Source organism: Betta splendens, chromosome 2, assembly GCF_900634795.4.
Source record: "Betta splendens chromosome 2, fBetSpl5.4, whole genome shotgun sequence".
NCBI lineage: Eukaryota > Metazoa > Chordata > Actinopteri > Anabantiformes > Osphronemidae > Betta > Betta splendens.
In genome coordinates this window covers 4,369,478-4,390,601 of record NC_040882.2, presented here as the reverse complement: position 1 = coordinate 4,390,601, position 21,124 = coordinate 4,369,478, and the positions used below count along the sequence as shown (strand labels likewise).

The 21,124-nt window shown below is 42.8% G+C and overlaps 3 protein-coding genes across 10 annotated transcripts in view; 1 reads left to right on the top strand and 2 right to left on the bottom strand.

Moving 5' to 3' along the window:
- Positions 1–3,017: 3,017 nt before the first annotated feature.
- On the bottom strand, positions 3,018–9,959 carry arl13b (ADP-ribosylation factor-like 13b). 4 transcript variants are annotated; one of them, XM_029142331.3, is made up of 10 exons: positions 9,405–9,958; positions 7,647–7,717; positions 7,322–7,571; positions 6,697–6,802; positions 6,375–6,577; positions 6,155–6,269; positions 5,891–6,050; positions 5,253–5,375; positions 4,980–5,048; positions 3,018–4,467 (listed from the first exon to the last, which is right to left on the bottom strand). In XM_029142331.3, exons 1-10 carry the CDS (start codon positions 9,461–9,463, stop codon positions 4,391–4,393), a joined length of 1,233 nt encoding a protein of 410 aa, XP_028998164.1. In that variant the 5' UTR covers positions 9,464–9,958; the 3' UTR covers positions 3,018–4,390. The 4 variants fall into 4 exon arrangements, with proteins under 4 accessions (XP_028998164.1, XP_028998165.1, XP_028998166.1 ...); XM_029142332.3 differs by having other exon boundaries at positions 3,018–4,304; XM_029142333.3 differs by lacking the exon at positions 4,980–5,048 and having other exon boundaries at positions 9,405–9,959.
- Positions 9,960–12,947: 2,988 nt separating this feature from the next.
- Positions 12,948–14,761, top strand: LOC114866581 (gamma-glutamylaminecyclotransferase B-like). 3 transcript variants are annotated; one of them, XM_029168483.3, is made up of 2 exons: positions 12,948–13,082; positions 13,596–14,761. In XM_029168483.3, exons 1-2 carry the CDS (start codon positions 13,080–13,082, stop codon positions 14,088–14,090), a joined length of 498 nt encoding a protein of 165 aa, XP_029024316.1. In that variant the 5' UTR covers positions 12,948–13,079; the 3' UTR covers positions 14,091–14,761. The 3 variants fall into 3 exon arrangements, with proteins under 3 accessions (XP_029024316.1, XP_029024334.1, XP_029024327.1); XM_029168501.3 differs by having other exon boundaries at positions 13,002–13,116; XM_029168494.3 differs by lacking the exon at positions 12,948–13,082 and adding an exon at positions 13,090–13,215.
- Position 14,762: 1 nt separating this feature from the next.
- Positions 14,763–21,124, bottom strand: part of LOC114866548 (FERM, ARHGEF and pleckstrin domain-containing protein 1-like) — a 34,779-nt gene continuing 28,417 nt past the window's right edge. For 2 of the 3 annotated variants that reach the window (XM_029168445.3, XM_029168429.3), the window contains exons 15-28: positions 20,958–21,047; positions 19,900–20,033; positions 19,548–19,629; positions 19,412–19,473; positions 19,128–19,303; positions 18,885–19,015; positions 18,737–18,805; positions 18,555–18,644; positions 18,383–18,465; positions 17,926–18,038; positions 16,984–17,144; positions 16,041–16,148; positions 15,803–15,954; positions 14,763–15,616 (exon numbers count right to left, since the gene is read on the bottom strand). In XM_029168445.3, coding sequence (XP_029024278.1) covers positions 15,541–15,616; positions 15,803–15,954; positions 16,041–16,148; positions 16,984–17,144; positions 17,926–18,038; positions 18,383–18,465; positions 18,555–18,644; positions 18,737–18,805; positions 18,885–19,015; positions 19,128–19,303; positions 19,412–19,473; positions 19,548–19,629; positions 19,900–20,033; positions 20,958–21,047 — 1,527 coding nt within the window. In that variant the 3' untranslated portion in view covers positions 14,763–15,540. The remainder of the gene's footprint in view (positions 15,617–15,802; positions 15,955–16,040; positions 16,149–16,983; positions 17,145–17,925; positions 18,039–18,382; positions 18,466–18,554; positions 18,645–18,736; positions 18,806–18,884; positions 19,016–19,127; positions 19,304–19,411; positions 19,474–19,547; positions 19,630–19,899; positions 20,034–20,957; positions 21,048–21,124) is intronic. The other variant, XM_029168435.3, reaches the window with a different exon arrangement.

Here is a 21,124-nt window from a genome sequence, read left to right as displayed (position 1 = left end):
AATATCCTGACTTAACGCTACAAGCACCGGCTCCACTTTCATTTCACACCACCTGAACCCTCGCGTTCCTCCAGATGCAGTAAGCCGTCATGTATTTAAATGTAAGGAGACACGCAGCATTCACAACACAGCCCAAACAACCAACCTTAGGTGGTGCCTCTGATGTAGTACTCCTCATCATCATCATCATCATCAGATTCAAAAATATTTCAACCAGTCTTCCATGTCTAAATGTCACAATGATGAACGAGAGGCAAACTGGTGCTACTGTAAACACAGACGGACACTCATTCATATACAGATCAGTGAAGCAATGACAAAACCTGGCACATGGAGCAACTTAAGGAAAAAAAAGAAGAGGACGCCATTCCTGTAACTATCCCATGTCTGCACTTATTGGTGCACCCAGCATTGAGCTGGTCTCTCTCTCAGCCGGTCGAGGCAGATGGCCACTCTCCCCAGGCCTCTGCTGCTAAAGGCTCCTCCACTGTTGCCCGACGCTTGCTCAGGAGGAGATTTGTTGTTTTTCCTTGAAGCTGTTGCACCTTGACATGACTTGTGAATCTAATCTGGCGTTGAGAATGGCAGAGAGCACGGTCTAACCCTCGTTTGGTCATGCACTGTCTGGAGGCACCTACTGTTTATCCTGAGCTTTCCCCATTTCCCCTTAACTAACCTTTTCACAAGATGACAGAATATGACAGAGCATGGTTTTGCCGACAAATTAAATTTACATTTGCTCAACAAGAGACAGCTACAGCATGAAACAAAAGCGATACCAATTTCTCCAATGACAAAAGCCTAAAAGACTAAAATGCCGCTTCTTTTTAGATTCATGCAGCTTTTGCAACATTTGTCATTTTTAGAAAATCACATAATCCACATAATGACAACAATTAGTTTTACTGTGCCTGTAAAAAAAAGCCTTCCCTCTTTACTTAAACTTGCTTTTTCAAACAATAAATCTGATATTCGCTGAAAGGCATTCAGAAAATCAGTAAGTAAAACAGATGCAGACAAGTAGTTTTCGAAAGGGGAAGTAGAGCAAATTACAACACTTCATCACAAAATCGCTCTTGGAATAAGCCGGACATCGCAGATTGATGATACAAAGGAGTGGGAACATAATGAGGGGGGATTGATGATGGGAAGCACCTGCTTAAGGGCACCTGTGCATCTGCCATCCTCATCCTGCAGGACACTGCATCAGTGCAGGAATTTTAGCTCCGGCATCGAGGCATCACTCACCTAAATGAAGCCTGTCTGTGTCTCAACATCGGGGGGAAGCATAATGAGACAGCGCATTATTGCAGTGTTCTGGTGGCAAGTGACACAAACTGGAGGACGCAGGTAACAGATGTTAACACGAGGACATGCGACCACAAACAACAATTTTTACAACAAAAGAATCCTGGAGCTTATTTGCACGTGCACAGATTCAGGAATGTTCCTCCTCTCTCTCTCTCTCTCTCTCTCTCTCTCTCTCTCTCTCTCTCTCTCTCTCTCTCTCTCTCTCTCTCTCTCTCTCTCCTGATATTGGCCAGCGTTTCTCTCTCCGTGCCTCTGCTGGATGAGCGGGAGAGAAAACGAGGCCGGCCACTCTCATCAGCACTGTGCAAAGGTGCAATTACACCGTCAACAAGAGCTTAAACGTCACCTGGCATTTTTAAAACGCTGCGTAACAGCCTGTGTTGGCCGTCGGTTCGGAGCAGGTGTCACTTTTACTGAGCGCTTAGCTTGTTTTATTGTGTGAGCTCTGTTTTATTTGCATCTGTGACAGAACACTAGAGTGATGTGTAAGCAGAAACAAAACGTGTGTGTGTGTGTGTGTGTGTGTGTGTGTGTGTGTGTGTGTGTGTGTGTGTGTGTGTGTGTGTGTGTGTGTGTGTGTGTGTGTATGTGTGTGTGTGTGTGTGTGTGTTGGGGGTCAGAACTGTTGGTTCTGTTAATTATACCCACATCTTCCAATAGAAATGACATTAGCTCCAGCATTAAGATACATTATATCAGCAGTTGATTATATCTACTGGGTTCAGTCATTTACAGCCATTATGGACATTAGGGTTAGGGGTCAATGTATTATAAACAAAGCTGCTTGCTTTAAAAGTGCATTGACCTAAATCTAAAAGTAAATGAAAGGTGATCATTGTGGTTTTAGTCTTTTTGCAACTGATTGAATCAATCGAAGACGTTTGTGCCATCAATGCAGTTTATTGGCTTCTTGTTTGCTTGCAAGGGCATTTGTGGATTTCTACTCTTGCTTGAACATAAACACATTATCAGAGATGACTGACAGAAAACTAATAGTTACTACTGTGGATAGTTTTGGAGTGAACAACCCATCAGGTTGATGAACGATAATGACACTTCTATGATGTTAATTCAGTCTTGACATTTAAAACAGTGAGGTTAATTTAAATGAAAGTGTTTGACGAGGATTTTGACATACTACTACGTTCATCTGTACAACATTCTCCTCCTACAGATGAATTTACTCTCATTATCAGAGGAGGAATTTGGGCCTGGGGCGTTGAGGCAGCCTGCTGTCCCTGGTTGTTAGACCAGCCTTGATCGTCATTGTGTTGTTGAATGTTATTTGCCCTTAAACCATCCCTAATAAATCTATTTGTATCTGTCACACTGACAGATTAAGTGAACTGTAACTTTCCACTCATCTCATTAGCTCATGTGTGTCTGGAGTGGTGTAAAGTGACAGCGTTGGTCTGCCTCAATCCCCATATTAGAAAAGCAGTCACCTGTGTCAGAGCCAGTTCCACAGACACTGAGGCAGCAAGACAAACGCACACGCACGCACGCACGCACGCACGCACGCACGCGCACACACACACACACACACACACACACACACACACACACACACACACACACACTAAGCAGGGTGCTGGTGATGAATCCACTGATGTTTAGGCAGCGCCAAATATAAACCACAAACGTTTGATACACAGGATACACAGTACAGGAGTAACACAACAAACAGATGAACAAGTTTCCATCAGTTATTGTATTTAAAACATCTTTAATTGAGCTCTTAAAAAATTTTAACTGGGTAGAAAAAATATTATATATATGTACCTTATTACCAAGACAGAAAGCAGTACCATCGATGGCAAATACAATCTAGTGGATTTAAAGTGATATTTCATAAGCTGCACATATTCTCATGTGTTCTGACCCAATATCGGCTGATCCAGGTGTCAGTGTTGAGATACTTTCCCCTCCCTCATCATCCCACTGCAAACGGGTAAAACTGGGCCAGTGCCGCACTCCAACAGCACAATCTGTGTTTCTTTTCTTTCCCAAGATTTGTGTCTCTGTTTTTTGTAGATGCCGTTTTGGTTATTTTAAGCTTTTTTCTCTTTTCCAAAGAATGAATGAGAGCAGAAGACAGAAATCTAACAATCTGGAACAGTTTGGTTCATACCTTGGGGCAGCAGCCTGAATCCTGCCACAAGAGAAGTATCACTTTAAAAACTGATACACAGTGTAAACAGCAGAATGTGGAAAAGGTCAGATTGGTTTCATACATTTACATTTTTAATAAGAATTTAAAAAAGACAAGATCTTTTGAAGACATTGCTGACAAGAACACAAAAATACTTCCTTTCAGTCTTTCCATGGTCATAAAAACATTTAGCTTCAGGAGAAAGAAATTTTTAGTGAAATTGATCCATTGAGGTTCATGATGTAGTGTCATTCTTTCTCTCTATACAGTACAGCGTAGTGCAGCGTTCCTCCAACCATTTAAGCAGTGATTCATCCTCATTTTGCACCAGTGATGTAATAAAGGGAACTTTTGATCAAATGTAAAGCACTCAACTGTGAAAAGCCACTTAAGACATTTGCCTTTTGCACCAAATTCACCCACTATAAAGTATAAATGAATAAAATTACTGTCCTTTAATGCCGGTGTGTATACAAATCCATAATTCAGTAAAAGTTGCAACATATAAAAGTTTATAATAAACATATTTACATTCTTTTTCAATTAAGAGCGCTTCCATTGGACACATCGGGAACACCACCTGTCAAACACTGACATTACCTATAAAACATAAGCTTTCAGTTCAGTTTGTGGAGTTAAGACAGGACCTGACAAAAATGGCTCCAGGAAGGTTTAACGTCTCACGCTGCGTCGTGTCAGTTTGTGAGAACATAACAGCTCCTCAGCAGGACTTCATTTCCCGCGTTGCCGCTCTATTTCGTGTCCGTTGCACTTCAGCGCTCTCCAGCTCCCGCGTCCCGAGTCTAGTTGCCGACACGTTCGGCTGGCTACACGCTGCTCGCTTGAGACAGAAAGCAAAAAAATAAATAAATAAAAAAGAGGAGAGCCGTGATTGGTGGAGAATCAGCCTCGAATCAGTAAAGGAGGCTAAAAGATGACGTCGTGTGTGTCGCCATTAGGCCGCATCCTGTTCGCAAGAGGCGGGAGAGGCTTCTTGTAAAACTCTGTGGAGCGGAGGAGAAAGGGTTTGGGCATGTTAGCACAAATACATCCAAAAACACAGCACATCGCTGGGCTGGACATTACTCTGTGGCTTTAAATGCTCGAAGCAAAAAGCGAAAGACGACAAGCTGTGGAACATGCAGTGATTAGTAGACTGGGTGAGAATGTGGATGAATACAGACAAGCCTGTAAGTTGATGAAGGCGTCTGGCACCATGAAGGAGCCACACATATTCAGACACATGCCTGGTGGGATGCAGGACAAGGAGGAGACAGAGATGTGGGTCTGTGACACTAATTAATAGTCGCCACACATATTGAGGCAGAGAGTTCAGTGTCACCTCTGCAACACGGCGGAGGCATTTACCACCACTGCTGCGAATCATACTCAGAATGAGGAGAAGTCTATTTTGACTAAAGACCATGAAAAGAGGTTAAAGAAGAAACACTGGGGGTGTGGGTTAATGCGCATTTCACTGGGACGTGCAGGACCAGATTTTCATGGGCAGCTTTACCAGAATGTGTCAAGTCCCCGAGCGGTTCTAGTTTCGGCAGTCTAGAGACTTTGGGAGTCGCCCATCCCACTAAAAACATGAAATTAACGCATTAAATTATGACATACATGTTAAAAATCCTTAACTACACAAACAAACTATCAGAAAGAGGCTCAGATTCTACTCAAGGATTCTTCATCTGGAAACACTGGCTGCCGGCTGCTGTCATCATAGTAAAACACTACTAAACTAAAGTAAGCAGAGCCGTGTCCCCACACGGGGGTCCTCACTGACCTGGAGGAGGTGGAGGGGTGGGGCTCTCTACTGGCCCCTCCTCTGTTCTGAGCGGGTCCACCCGGTGCTTCCTCTTCAGGTGCAGCTTCCTCGTCTTCTTCTTGCTCTGCTCGCCTGCAGACGCTGAACGTACAGGGACATTCAGACACGCGGCCCATGCTTTGTACTTGTACTTGTTATATTCTTAATGTATTTATTAGATGCTCAGTGCTAAGCTGAGAGAAGCTACCTACTTTAATTTTGGAAACGTGTTATGTGATAATGTGCTGGAGTCCCTGGGTGTTTAATCAGCTTCTTTGAAAGTGAAAACAGATTTAATATCTTTGTTTCTGTTTATCAACAAGCCTTTAACTTTTTTCCCCCCATATGGTGCAAAGCTGAGACACAAGCTGCGAGCAGAGCCTCGTCAGAGACACCCTCCGCTCTCTCATCTAGACAGATAATCTCTGTCTTTTCACATCCAAATAAATATCCTGGCAGAAAGAACATTTTTTAAAAAATGGCCAAACTATTTGGCAAGTGAAGCTGTGGGGCGCCATCCAATCAGGAAGCACATAATCGACAGCTCGTCATACAAGTGTATCCAGTGATTGACCAGGCTAAGAATTCTAAGGTGGTTTTGATGAGCTATCACTCACCTGAACCAGTATTTTCTGGCGTTCGTCTGATATCCTCTGGTTCTTCATCATTTTCCTCCTCATACTCCTCTTCCTCTTGATCACCATCTGCCTTCGGGCTGTTGGCTCTGCCCTCCTGCAGCTCTCTTGGCCTCTTCCTCTCCTTTTCCTTATCCTCGTTCTGAAAACAACATGAAAGACAAAAGCTGTCAGCCCTGATTGTTCTGAAATAAACTGTAAAGTCTTGAAGAACAGTGGACACCAGAGCACACAACAACAACACACCTCAGACACCAGGTTTCCTATTGGCTGGAAAGGGCTAGGCATGTTCTCATCATCAGGCTCCTCTTCCTGGATCGGCCTGCCCTCTCGCTCTGCCTCTTCTCGCTCCTTTCGTTCCCTGGGCATTCAGTTCAGTTGAGACACGCTTCTTATCTTACAATGTTACTTTTCAAAACATACTCGCAGGTGCAGTTGTAATGTCCTTTCCACAGCTTCTCCTCACCTCTCTTCTCGTATCTGCCGTACTCTCTCTGCCCGCTCCTTCTTGTCCTGCTCTTCCTGAGCTCGCTGCTCCGCCGTGTCCTTCTGCACGCGCTCAGCGATGGCCTCGTAGTCTTTGGCAATATTGCTGAGGAGCCAGTTTAGCCCCTTCTTGATTGACTTGTCCACCTTTTTGCCGTAGCCCAGCACAGCAGAGCACGGCTCCTAAAGTGGAGAGACAAACGGCACAAAAAAGCCAATAGACTGTAAGCACTTCTAAGCTGATGATGCATTTATGAAGGAACCACAGTTAATCCCACTAAAGTAGTCTCACAAATGCTTACAATTTGACAGAGACACTTGTTCTCGTTAACAAGCTTCTCTAAGGACAGGTTCTCAATGATGTCTGCTTCAGCCAGGGCTCCATCTTTGTCCTGTTTGTTGGCAAGCCTGAAACCAGAAAAGAAATGTCTTGTTGAAGCCATGTAAGATAATAAACCTAAAATCCACATCGGCTCCAGGTTCCACCAACTCCCTCAGAATGTGATGAGAAAGGACATTCAACTCTGCCTGTGTAGGTGCACAGTTATAGCTGCTGAAAAATGTCATGGAAATGTGACTCTGCTCTGATTGTAGCTGATTAGTACACACTCTGCATGCCTGGAAATATACTTTAAAATCTCTGTGCCCTAACCTGTGCTTTGTGTCCTGATTACTGATTGAGCAGACGCCACCTGGAATCAGCTTGCCTCACACGTATCCAGCAACAAATTGGACCGAGGTCTTAGACTTTTAGGGCAGGCAATTTCTCTATTATCTGCTCATCCCTTACACCTCACCTTCTGGGCTCTCACCAGCTAAGTCTGTTATTTTAAAGGCCTACACACCTTCGGCCATTCTCTAGACAAATTTTTGAAATTATATTTTATTTAAGTCTGTGTCAGATAAAATTTCCTTGTGTGCTCTTACACTAGCACTGGTTTGCCAGAGATGCGAGGGTGTTGAAGAACCTCAGCCATGGTTTCTCGTGTCTCCTGGATGCGCTGGACATCACTGGAGTCCACCACAAACACCACACCATGTGACTCTGAGTAATAGTTCTTCCAGATGCCCCGGATTCGTTTGCCGCCGCCTAGGTCAAAGATGGTCACCTCGAATTTACCCTGTTTCAGGTCAACCTTGGAAAAGCCGACTGTAGGAGCGACATCACGAGGATTGTCTAAGTGAAGACACAAAAAAGGTTATGAGCAGAAAGCAAAAAAAAAGATAAAGTCAAGTTCTGAAGTGGTCTAACCTCCTTGAATTCCTCGTACAGTGGCTGTCTTCCCTGCATTATCAAGTCCCACCATGACCAGAGTCACCTTTCTGTAAGATAGGAAGATTGCTTATGTATTAGACACGACAATGTCAGTGAACAGTTACTGAGCTAAAGCCACCTGGCATTAGTTTTGATCATGTATTAGGAGATAAGGAAAACCAATTATTAATCCGAATGACAAAGAGATTTGTGGAGAAAACAGAATGAGTCAGCAAACACATGGTCAACAAACACTAATAAAGGGCATTTTTATTGTGCAGACTTTACAGGTTGGTTATGTTCTCCTGAAAACATCATTAAATGCATAGTTCACTGAAGCAGCAGGGTAAATTACATTATGTTGTTTTTTAATCCCTTTAAGTCCTACACATCTGGGAGCAAGACAGAACAAAAACAACATTCACCACTAAGGTATTAATAATCCAGATAGCTTACTTGGTTACTACTGAGGTGGCATCCTTAATATGCAACAGGCAAGCAATAAGTACACCCTAATTTGATTCTGCTGCTGAGCCATAGGTACTCGGAGCCTACTTTCAAATATTTAGCACACGAACACAGCATATGCTTGCAAGGAATTAGACTTAGATAAGAAGAGATGTACATAAAGTTTCACTGTACACATGCATACACCTGCCATTGTCTCAGTTGAATACTTAACTTTGACACTTTCGCCGAAAAGACATCAACCGCACTATCCATTTAACCGTCCTCTGAAGCCAAGGGGCCTTCATCACGGAAGCCTCCAAATCTAAACGTACATAAAAGGCACTATCCTCCTCCTGACCAACAACCCATTACCCTTGACCCCTCTGTTACAAACCCCTCACAACAACACGCCAAATGTAAGAAACCCGCTGAACAAACCTGGCTGTGGGATTACAAGAGGATTTCTGACTAAATCCAATGGATCAGATGCCTCACAGATACCACGTGGGCTAAGCACTGCCCTGGTGTTTCACTCCTTACATGGTCTGTCTCCATAGGCTTCAAAACTGAACAATACTTCCTGGCTTACAAGTACGGAACTCAAGAGACACAATGGCTTTCCTAAACTAACAACACATTAATGCTGTACATCACAATTATTTTCAGTTACATCATGGTAATCTCAAGATTGTTATCCCAGGATTTTGGTAAATTTGTAAATGAAATAACATTTAAAAATGATACATTACCAGTGCAATTTCTTTTAAAAGTAACCAAATGCTGACATCAGACTGATATTAACATCCATCAAGTTAACATTTAAACCATAACGGTGATCATATGTGGGTAACTACATCCATATAAGTCAATATCCTATTACTCATTTCATCATTTTTCACACATTGTTATATTATATAGTCATTTACATGAGCGTAAATAAATAATTTCATTTGCAAGACAAAATGTTGACATCACCCATCTAATGCCCAACCAATGGTGAAGGCAAGTTTAACACGTGTTCCTTAAACACCAGCTGTATCTATAAAGGCAATGTATAGTACAAGAGTATTTGTGACTACTACTGTACGACGACAAGTGGTTCAAATGATGAGAGAGTGAATATTTGTGATCTTTTAGTTGATATAGATATGCAGTTTAATAGACTTGTATAAACCAACTAAAGTGAGGTGGACTGAATTAAGTCTATTCAACTCGAAGACTAGCAAACTACTGAAACACTGTTTGCTACAAGCTACGCTTGACCCGCAGGAGGAAAGGCTGACACTTCATTAAGAATTGACTTACCTCGCGGGCTCTCGCCAACGTTTCAGCCAGTTACAGCAATTCGCCATCAGGCTAAACATCGCAATCCAAGTCTAGATGACTGCAATCAAGCGATCATCCAGCCAGGAGCGTTTAGCCAGCTGATCGATCCTTAACCTACATAAGCTACATAGTGAGACAACTCACAGTAGCATTATCGTTAGCTGACTTTAGGGACAGGGGCTTATCGGCAGAGACGAATCACGTTACTGCCACCGTGCGTTATAGATAAATGTTATCTCAAATAACAGATTCCGATTTCAGATATGCAAAATCTGGCCCGTTACCTAAGGTTAGCTACTGCTAATGTAGCCAGCAATAACGGTACCTTGTTAACGGTATTATTTTACGTCTTACCACATTCATGAGTCTCATACCATAGACATCTAGGGTTTGCTCGACAATCAAATAGCATTTTAAAACGCCAATACAGCTACCTTTAATCCTTTTCGCTAAATAATATAGATACGTAGCATTAGCTGATGTATAGCTGGCTACTTTGTTTACGCCGTCTTTCTGCTGCTAGGCTGCGAACGTGCTTACGTCATCGTGCGTATTCAACAAATCAGCGCCGTAACCCTGGAGATCCCGAGCCGCATAATAAATAGTACAGTAAATAAATATAAGTACAGTTTGAGGCAGCACATCATCTAGTTACTTTTGGTACAAGCTAATCTTTAACTCAAACTTACGTTTTACTGCAGATACAACTATAATATACATTTTCATCTGCGTGTTCGTTTCATGTAAATTTAACTTACATTACACTTTTTTGCTACTACATTTATGCTACATTTGCTACTACACACTTATGTCTTTAAATCAGATTTATTCATCAAGCAGCTACATATTTTCAGTGTGTAGACACAATTATCTGTTAATGAATGTCGTAATTATAATATAGTTACAAAAATCATATAAGTACTGTGGGGATAGATCAAGCTTATTAACAATAAACAAGGCCCAAGATGTTTCACCAATGCAAGTATTGTTTAAATACCTGTTGGTGTGCTGAAGCCAATTTTCTTCAGTATTTCACTAAGCAAACATTGTAATATCCTGCAGCTGTAACCTTGTAAATGTCTGTATGTGCCCAGGTGTGTTTAAATTAATTAAATGACCTCAGTCTGAACCAGCAGCAAACGTAAAACACTGAATATTTCCTCTACAAATGCCTACGGCTGTAATACTAACAAGTAAATTACTCGTCAAATGTCAGTGTTAATAGTGTTTTTGTTATCTGAAAGATCTGAACATGCCAGATTATAATTCTTACAACGAATCGTTTCCTTGGGACACTGTAGCTGACATTTCGCAGTGGATGCACAAATGTAGGACTTTTCTCTTTTTATCATCAACATTCAGTTTTAAAGGGATGTGTTTTCATTTGACATTTGACATGTGCTACATCCTCAGTTAATGTAGTTGGATAAGAAAGAAAATAAAGCAGGATAGGTGTATCTCATTTTTTTATATCACATTTTTAGTTTTATCAAGATCAATAAAGAAAGTCAGTTGCTCCATCCTGTATCTATGACAAATACAGAGTATACTAACATGTTGTGAAGTTAGATTTTTATTCAGCATTTGCAAAAGCACAAACTTTCAGCTGACATAGTAAAAAGAAGCAGATGTAAAATCCAAAGGTCCATAGCAACAGCATCTAACTGTAAATATCAAGTAACAAGAGTGAACAATGAGTGAACATGAGAGACATTTGTCTTTTTTCTTTCTCTGTGATTCTCTCCAAGCAAAGTAAAAGGGCATTAGCTGGGCTGAATCTGCAGACTGTTTTGATGTTACTCTGAATGTCAAGTGTCTGTTGAGGTTATTGTCCTAGTTCATCTCAACAAGCACTCACAGGAGAGACAGAGGCGCAAAGCAGGATGAATTTGTCTAACAGAGTCCTTCTGGAGAATGTGATCTTGTCCCGAGGCCACTTCTGCTTCATTTTTATGATATCTATCTGCTGCTCTCGTAACACCAGTAGGCTTAATGTGTTTACCGGGATCCACTGTGAGCTTTGGAATTGGTTGACTGGACAGTAATGAGGCCGTTGTCCTTTTGGCTCCAATATTACATAGGTGCTGGCCCTATGAATGCATATTAAAGCCTTTTGTGTAATTATTTTTATGGGAATTTTTAATCCTCTGCTATGACAACATTATTGTTCTGTGGCCTTATAATATTTCTGTTTGTTAGGATGGTTTTATTGGAATCAGCAGCCAAATCTCTTTTATTATTTTGTTATTGACCATTACAGTAGCTATTGAATATTATGTCATTCACCCATGTCATTTACACCCTGTTGTACACAAAACATGTGTCTGTGTGTAATACAATATATCGCTTGTGTATTACTGGCAATACTGTAACTAACTGTTACATAACTGTTTGTTATGTTGTTAACATTACTGGGTTGCTTTTTATGTCTCTAGTGAAATGTAATTACAGTTCTTGCAGAGGTACTTAGCAAAACTGTTATAAAACATGCATATTGCTATATATATACTACATCAATTACAAACTATTTAATTATTATTATGATTGATATTAGTTATTATAATTCAGATTGATTACTATATAAATTGAATAGTGGAATCTATATATAGTTTCATAGCTTGATTTTTTGACAGAATGAAACGTACAGGTTTTAAACAAAAGGAGTGTACCTCAATATAAGATAAGAAGAGAAGAATGCATTTATTAGTCCCACAGCAGCAGAAATTGTACCTTACAACAACTCGAATAAACACAAGAGAACAAGAAAAAGACAAAAAAGAAGCTATACACACATATATACATGAACATATATCTGCGATGGATAGTGGATATTGCACCAAATGAGTATGATGTTGTGGATTTGGGGCAGCACGGTGGTGCAGTCACACCATTTGCTCTTTACAGCAAGAAGGGTGTGAGTTAAATTCCCAGGGCAGCCAAGGTGCCTTTCTGTGTGGAATTTGCATGTTCTCCCTGTGCCTGCGTGGGATCTATCTGGGTACTCCGGCTTCCTCCCATAGTTAAATGACACAGTTAAATGACATTAGGTTAGATTAATTAACTGGCAACGTGTTCAGGGTGTAGCCTCTTGCCCTCAGCAAGCTGGGATAGACCCTTATTGGGTAGAAAATGGATAGATGTTGTGGATTTTGCACATTATTATTATGATGCAGGAATACAGGTCAGCGGACTGTGTCGAATCACGAATTTGGGGCATGCTATGCCCCAAATATTGCACAGATAAGAGTCTTTTAGCAATAGCCACTTTTGGAGTGTGTGGGTTTTTGGACTGGGGGGTAGTTAACAGTTCTGATTATACAGTCTGATTGCAGCAGGTTGGAGAGATCTGCGAAATCTGTCCTTCACACATCGAGGGTGGATCAGTATAAATGGAAATATTTTACTGTGAATAATGACTAAATGTTTTGTAGCACATCAATGGGGTTGAGTCATATGCACGAACTTAATTACAGCATCAAGAATCGCTAAAGTAACGTCGACAAATGGAATGAACATTTTGACCCTTGTGGCGCTCCGTTGCGGTCTACCTACCTGCACGGTACTGCGCATGTCCACCTACTTCCGCACCTTGGTTTTATGTGGAGCTTTTTCCCGGTCTGCCCTTAATAAGGAGCCGCGGCGTTCGTCACTTTCATGGTAAACGTGAACTTGCAACGAAGCTACGAATAAAGTAACACCTGTTTTTAGTCATAATTCAGTGCAATAACGAAGCCTGCTTCATCAGTTACCGCTTTTTGCAGTTAATGCAATGAATTCGTAGTATTTTCAGGTATTTGTTATTCTATCCACCGAATAATGCCTGAACGTGTGTGGCCTACGTTAAACATTAGCTTGAAAATAATATGGTAGATATGATGATTAGATACAGTGTCATGTCACACGATCCCCAGGGGGCAATTTACACGAACCAGAAAAATGTAATTTAAAAAACAATCCCACTGTTTCTCCAAATTACATCTTATATTCAGAACTATCCACAACCTATCAGTTACTGATGTAAAAAATGAAGCTGAGTTAGTTTTGAACATTTACAGTCCATGAGAGTTTTGATTGAAACTTCAAAATAAGACAAGATATTGAGCTAGTAAGACTGTTAACAATGGCAACGATAGCAGTTTTGATCATGACCTGCTTCCTTTCTTTTCCCAGGTGTATTTGCCCTCCATCATCCCCATGACGCGGGTCTTTGTCTATGGCACCCTGAAAAAAGGGCAGCCAAACTACTTTCGTATGTTTAACGGCACCAGCGGCACAGCTGAGTTCCTTGGCTCTGCGCTTACCATTGAGAAGTTCCCACTAGTGATCGCTGGCAAATACAACGTCCCCTTCCTCCTCAACATCCCCGGTCAGGGTCACAGAGTTCATGGAGAGATCTACAAAGTTGACGACGAGATGCTGAAGTTCCTGGATGCCTTTGAGAGTGTTCCCACCATGTACCAGCGGACTGTGGTCCAACTAGAGGTGAAGGAGTGGGTGAGGAACATAGAGGGAGAGGAGGTGCTGTCACCGGGAAGCATCACAGAGGCGTTTTTGTACAGCACAACAACGTACCAGCCAGACTGGCCCTCTCTGCCTAGCTTTGACAGCTACGATACACATGGTGATCATGGTTTGAAGTACGTGGACAGAAAGGACAGAGACTGATGAGAGCCTTAAGGCGAATGTGATCCAGAACGCCACTTCTTGTCAGTGGAGCAAGCTTGATTACACCTAAATTCACCACTGTCTCAAATACTAATTTTTTGAACATTGCATTAATGATGCATAATATTGTCTGTTGATGATGAATTATAGTTTCTAACATGTAACTAAATTATGAGATTTCTCACTTGATCAACTTCACACAGACTGACACAGCACAAGTAGGTGCTCCTGTGTCTTGATTGTACAGGTTCTTAAACTAAAATAGTACATGGTATAGTATAATTTCACACACATTCTAGTAGTGGTGGGATCTCAAAAAGACTACCGGGACCTTGTTAATTTCTACTTGACTGAAATTTAAGAAATAGCTCTTCATCCTTACTTCCTACTTACAGGAAACTCAGCTGCTCGGTTTGAACAATAGAAACCTCATCTGCTTTGTCAAACAAAGAAATACACTTCTTGGATCTGCACATTAGTCACTGTACATGAGGCACCTCACTTCAAAGGTTGAAGCTATTTTAGGCGAAAACATTTTTAACTCACAATTTTAACTATATGCAGGATAAATTAAGTGAAGACTTTTTTCTTCATTTTATTTTTTTCATGTGCAGTCTCAAAATGGGAGTCTCTGCAAATTACTAGATGAAAAATAAAATCCAAAAACATGAGTTTTGCTTGCTAATGTTCTTATGAACAGCTTTTTCTTCCTTTTTTTTATTTAAAATAGTAAAATACAGAAAACTGCAGTATTAGAGAAAGATATTTGGCAGTGAACCAGTGGAATCTCTGTAGGCATTGGATTTGGTTTTAAGTGTTTGAAATTCAGATTGTACCATATAAAACCCAACGAAAAACAAACAAAAGCGACATTTCACAGTGTGTAAAAAATAAAAACTTGTTTCCTTATAAGGGCAAGATGGATGTGACCAAACTAGCATCACATTCATATACAAGACAACAAACAAATGCACATGTACACAGTTTTTTCAAACCTGGCTTGGTTGTTAATTTTTTTACCTCAAATAGAAGAGTCATACATGATGTTTGGGGATATTATCAGAAAGAAAAAGAAATGAAATGTTGCACAAACTCCAGTCTAACTGTTTTCCCAAACGCTTGTGGCAAAGGTTATGGTAATGGTAGAAAATCCTACCTAAGGTGAAAATATTTAATTTATGTGCATGTGAACATATATATAAAAACAAGACTTTGTGCTGCCACGTTAGAAAAATAAATTCAAATGACATCACGGATATGTTTTGGACGACTGTGATACAGGAGGTGAAGTTGGAAGATCTCGGTAGTGATACGTGTGTAAAAAGTGTCAACCATTCAAACGATAATAACTGTTTATTTGAGCACCTGCCATGTGCAAAGTTATTGTGTGTTTCCTAGTTGAGTCTATTCTGACGTCCAGATTTGAACCCAGGAGGAGAAAACTGATTCATCAGTAAAGGTCTTTCCTGGTGCCAGGCAGAGAGCGGCTGGCGGAGCAGGTGGCGCTGCGTATCACCTCCATCCACCTTGAGACAGGAAAAACGAGGAGAAGAAAAGAGCTTGGTTCGTGTTTAACACAAGTAAATGTTTTTCCCAGACACATTGGCTATTAGATGTCATAGATCACATTATTAAAGCTAATTGAGCAGCATAATGGCTGCTTCATGTCAACACTGTGTCCCACACATTCCATGAGAACCAACATACCATACCTTTCAAAAGCATACTCGCTCTCTGATCTGAAGTAGTACACGTGGGATTTAAAGTGGAGTTTGAACACGTAATCTTTGTGGATGTTTTCGGACTCAGACGGGACGGTGACAGAGTAGCCCAGCAGAGGCAGGCTGGCCAGAGGGTAGTCGTCCTGCAGGACAGAAAACCCTCACTTAGTTTGTGATGCAGCAAATGACTCTTCTCCTCACACCCAGCATCTCCAAGTATAGGACCAACCTGATGTGACTTGTAGAAAAAGAGACTAAAGTTGGTGAAGACCACCCACAGTTTTTGCCAGCCATTACTGTTCTTGAACTTCCTCAGCAGGTTGCCTGACAGCTGGTTCTGGAAGCAGGAAAAAGAGCAAAGCAGTAAAAAACATAGAAAACAGGAGAAGAAAAGGAAAAAAGCATTGTATAGGCTGACATACAGTTACGATAACACCCATGTGACAGTGAAAGAGCATGTACAATAAGAACAGTCAAAATAATATTAAGATTGTGGCTGTTTTTGACGTTTGACTTGTTCGTAAAGGTCATGCCATATGGGAAACTATTAATGAAAACTGGTATAAACAAAAGACTTTTCAGAATGTAGGATGTAAACATGTTTCCCCCTCGAGATGTTTGTCACATCTCTAGAACTACATTTTTGCTGACAAGATTTCATCATTCAGATTTTTCAGCAATAATTCTACAGATGAAATTGTCTGGTGACCAGAGTCATGTTTTTCTCAGCAGCAGCGGCTGCTGCAGTACCTTTCTGCTCCAGCATGTGTCACTAAAGCACAGGCTTCTTGCTCTGTACCAGTAAACCAGAGATGGAGACCTGGGCCCCTGAAGTCTGCTGGGGGGACTCATGGCCTCACTGGATGGACTACTGATCTCTAACAGTGTCATGATGGATGGATGAGGATGAAAATGAAAATAAATGTGGAGGAATAAAGGAGACGAGAGGAAGCACTCAGGGTGGAGGAGATGGATAAATATGAAGGGACAGATGAGAGAAAGAGAAGGACACAAACAGACATGAGAAGAAAAATAAGACAAAGGACATTGGATTAATGGTCCTTTGCTTGTGGATAAGACGACACGATGAGCAGGAAGAGACGAACAGGCTGAGATGAACACACACAAGGCTGGAGGGAGATGGAGCAAGACACAGGAACACAGCGCGGTACCTCCACAGCAACACTAAAGTCCACCATGGACACGCTGGTGTTGCGATGCCAGCAGACATGCACGGTGGTGTTGCCACGGTGACCCTGGCGCTCCAGAGACGAGCGCGAGCCGCAGAGCTCCTCCTCAGACCCCTCCTCGACCCCACCGTCCTCCATCAGCTCTGGGTAACGACGGGCAGGCCAAACACACGGGTTAGCAGGGAGAACCGGTGAACGGGTGATCCAAAACTAACATGTGGTTTTAATTGCTGATTTTTCTGCCAGCATGAAGCAAGTATATAAAAACATCAGGTGAGATTAAAGACACACGCTGACCCTTGTGTGAAGGGTCCCTTCTTTTCATGGCTGTAAATGAAGCAGCTCATATGACACAAAGCAAAGAAGTGACCCAAAACAGTAATCAAAGCCCTCTTGACCCTTTTGTTGTTACTCGTAAACCGATACTCTTTAAACGTTCGAGTTAAATCTGTATATGGCAGGTGACTCGGCTGTGGGACAATGGAGACGTCAAGCCTGGGGTCACCAGGTAGGGGTCTCATTGAACAGCGTGACAAGCACTCAGCAGAAAAAAGGGCAGATGAGAAAGCTTGAGACCAACTCTGGATGTTTCAGGTGGCATTTAAAATATAATGAAAGACCTGAAACAATTCACTGGGCTTCATGAGGTGCTGAAAGCAGTTGGCTGGTTAAAGGGAAGAAAGAAGAGCTGAAATATCTTCCTCGCAGGTGGGAACTGCCCAGACGTGCCTGTAAGTAAAGGGCTGATCCGTCCACTTCCCCACTGCCAGTTAGTCAAATCGTTATCATAACTCATGAAGAAATGTTAATGGTGAAAATATGTCAAAGATGAGACAGCAAAGCACAGCGGCTCTTAACATGAATGAAGAGATGCTCATTCTGCCGAGTGAGCTTTTGTGTCCTGTACACGCAATAAAGACTCACTGTGGTCGGAGGGGCTGGTGGAGAGCAGGTCCGTGCTGGCGCCGCTGCTCTGCTCCGCCAGGTCGATGGCCATCCTGATGTCCTCCACCCACCGCTCCATCTCCGCTGCACAGCTGTGGGGCAAGAACCACGTTTTCTTGTGTCTCTGTCTGCATGTCTGATCTAATCATTTTACAGCCCCAGATACAACCTTCAGGTCATTAGTGAGCAACTGAATAAAAAGTAGGCAGACAAACGGTGGCAGGAAGCTGATCTTATTAAAACTATTGTTCTTAGAAGCACATTTATTTGTAATAGAGGTTTGGTTCTTATCAGTTACTAAGCTTCTTTGTATTGTGATGTTATAACTTTCCCTGATTCCTTAATTTCTTCCCTTCTCAACACCAACCCAGTCGTTTGTACTATTGCTACTGATGACAGTTCTAATGTCCAGCTGTGCGCGTGTTGGTGCTTGTACCTGGCTGCCACCACCACAGAATGGCGCTGGCCGAACAAGGTGAACGAATGAGGGACGCCCCACTCCTCCTCGCTTTCACGGATCTGGAAAAGTGAACCGCGAGGCTTGGGAACACTGCATTTTACACAATCGCACACACATTAAGATGCACACGGCACCATTGTCTACTCACTGTCATGCCATAGAGAGGGAGCTGGCCGTGAACCTTGAACTGGTTGGACGGGGTCATCCCTCGGCTGGTGTACACCAAAGAATCGCTGAACTGAGGACAGCACAAACAAACGCCAGTCACTGTGTTTAGAGTTGAGCTGCTTTGTTTTCCTGAAGGTTGCAGAGTAAAATATAGGTTCATACCAAGAAGAACATCCTCTGCTGGAGACCCTTCCCTGAGAGTTTACTGAGGCAACCGAGCCGTATGAACTCCTGTAGGTCAAACACAAACATATGATTAGAGAATGATATGAGCCACTGATTTCAGAGCAACAAATACGAGAGCACTGACCCTCCCAGGGACGACGAGGTTGTCGATGCCAGTCAGATCCTTCTTTAGCTCAAGAAGCTTCTGGAAGTTTTCCATCTTCATCATGGTGCCTTGAAGCTGCACCACAATCTCCGAGATGTCTGCCAGGGCCGCTGGTGGAGGAAAAGGTTGTTTAATGGCATGAAGGGAAGGACACACACACACACACACACACACACACACACACACACACACACACACACACACACACACACACACACACACCCCTGCTGTCTCTGAAGTCCTCGTGGGTGGGCGGGTAGTGCTTGCAGAGCCTCTCCAGGATGAGCTTGTAGTGCAGCAGGCGGTGAAGAGGCCGCAGGAGGAAGATGTTGAAGGGCAGGTAGCAAACTCTCTGCTGCTCAAAGTCCCGACAGAGAGTCTCCGCCTTCCGACTGGACCTGAGGAGCGGAGGCAGAGGAGGGAAAAGGAAAGAGTTGCAGTCAAAACAGGATTTCTTTGCCGCCGGCTGTTTTCACAGCTGCACGCTTGGTTCTGCGTGGACCCACCTACAGGCCCGTTCCAGTTCCACCAGGCACTCTGACTGCTTCTGGAGGTGAACTGTTAACTGCTGCAGACAGGGAGAGACGTGGTCACAACGGACACGGGCGACGAAGGTCTTCAATAGAGGTGAGCTATAGTTACCCTCAGGCCCTGGACATTCTTCAGCAAAACATCTCCAATTCGCTGATAGTCTCCTTTAATGTGCGCGTTGGATCGACCCTCCCTGCGGCGACATCAGGGACATTCATGCGTGTGCAGCAACACTAACATACCAGTAGATGTCAGGCCAGAGCTGCGCTCCCCACACATGATGGGAAAACTGTCACTCAGTTCCCACAATGCCCTCCTTTTAGCTGCAGCTCTTTAGGTGTGTGTGTGTGTGTGTGTGTGTGTGTGTGTGTGTGTGATTCCATAAAATAACAGACAGCGTTCCCATAGGAGGAAATCCCATCCCCTGTTTCTGACTGTTGAATAAGATTAAAGCAGCACTAACCACTGCGCCAGCCGCTGCTCCACCTCTTTGAGGAATCCCTGGTGAAACTTGTAGACTGGATCATAGTTGGCAGAGATCAGGTTCTTCGTGGACTCTGGGAAGGCTTCATCTTTTCCCACAGCACTCTGGAAGGACTATAACACACACACGGCTCTGCTGTGATTGGCTGCAATTTGGAGTTTATCATAATTCATCTTCAATTAACTTGGAATTATCGATGGAAACACACACACGGGACTAAAGTAGGAGGTCACTGAGCGGAGATGATGTTTCTGTCCACACACACACACACACACACACACACACACACACACACACACACACACACACACACACACACACACACACACACACACACACACACACACACACACACACACACACACACACACACACACACACACACACACACACACACACACACACACACACACACACACACACACACACACACCTCTCTACTGTCACATAAGGCTTTTAATGGGAGAGCGGGGAGGGAGGGCAGGGTGTTGGATCTCGGGCCTCAGCGGTGCCAGCCAAAGAAAATATTTAAGAGGTTTTTAAAGCAGCGCCAGCGCACGCCTTCCTCCCACATCAAAGAGGGCGTAAACTACTGTTGGGAGGAAAAACTGCTGAGAGGGAGAAAACGACAGGATTTGGGGGGTTCTCTCCTCCACGGGAAGGTTAGAAGTCACGGTCAACTGCATGATATTAACATGATGCTGGTGGTGAACACCAAAACCTGCAGCTTCATCTGAGGAAGCGTCAGCTCTGTATTTCCAGTGATCTCCCTTGGAAGCTGCTTTCATCAGTCATCAGTCGTACAAAATAAAACCTTCTGAAGCTGAACCTCAGCCTAAAAAGGTATTAGCTTTCTGAATTTGAATATAAAACCTGCCCAAAATACTGGACTAGTGTTCAAAGCTCTAATAACCAAACACAATATTAATGCTGTGCTGATGATTTTGGCTTTCTGTCCCTAAGAGAGAGCACAAGCCAAAGCTGAGTCACTGCTTTTAGGTTGCTGTCCCAGACTGCAGGCGTTTAAATAACCTCACCTGTGTGATGACCTGCAGGTCTTTGAGGTAGGTCCGCTCTGTGCTCAACAGTTCCTTGGCTATGAAGTAGGCCTTATCTGTGGGAAACTTCTGGACACAAACGGCAAGATCAAGAGAAAGAAACCTGATCATTCAGTCTGTCATAAATAATAGGACACTGGGCAGTA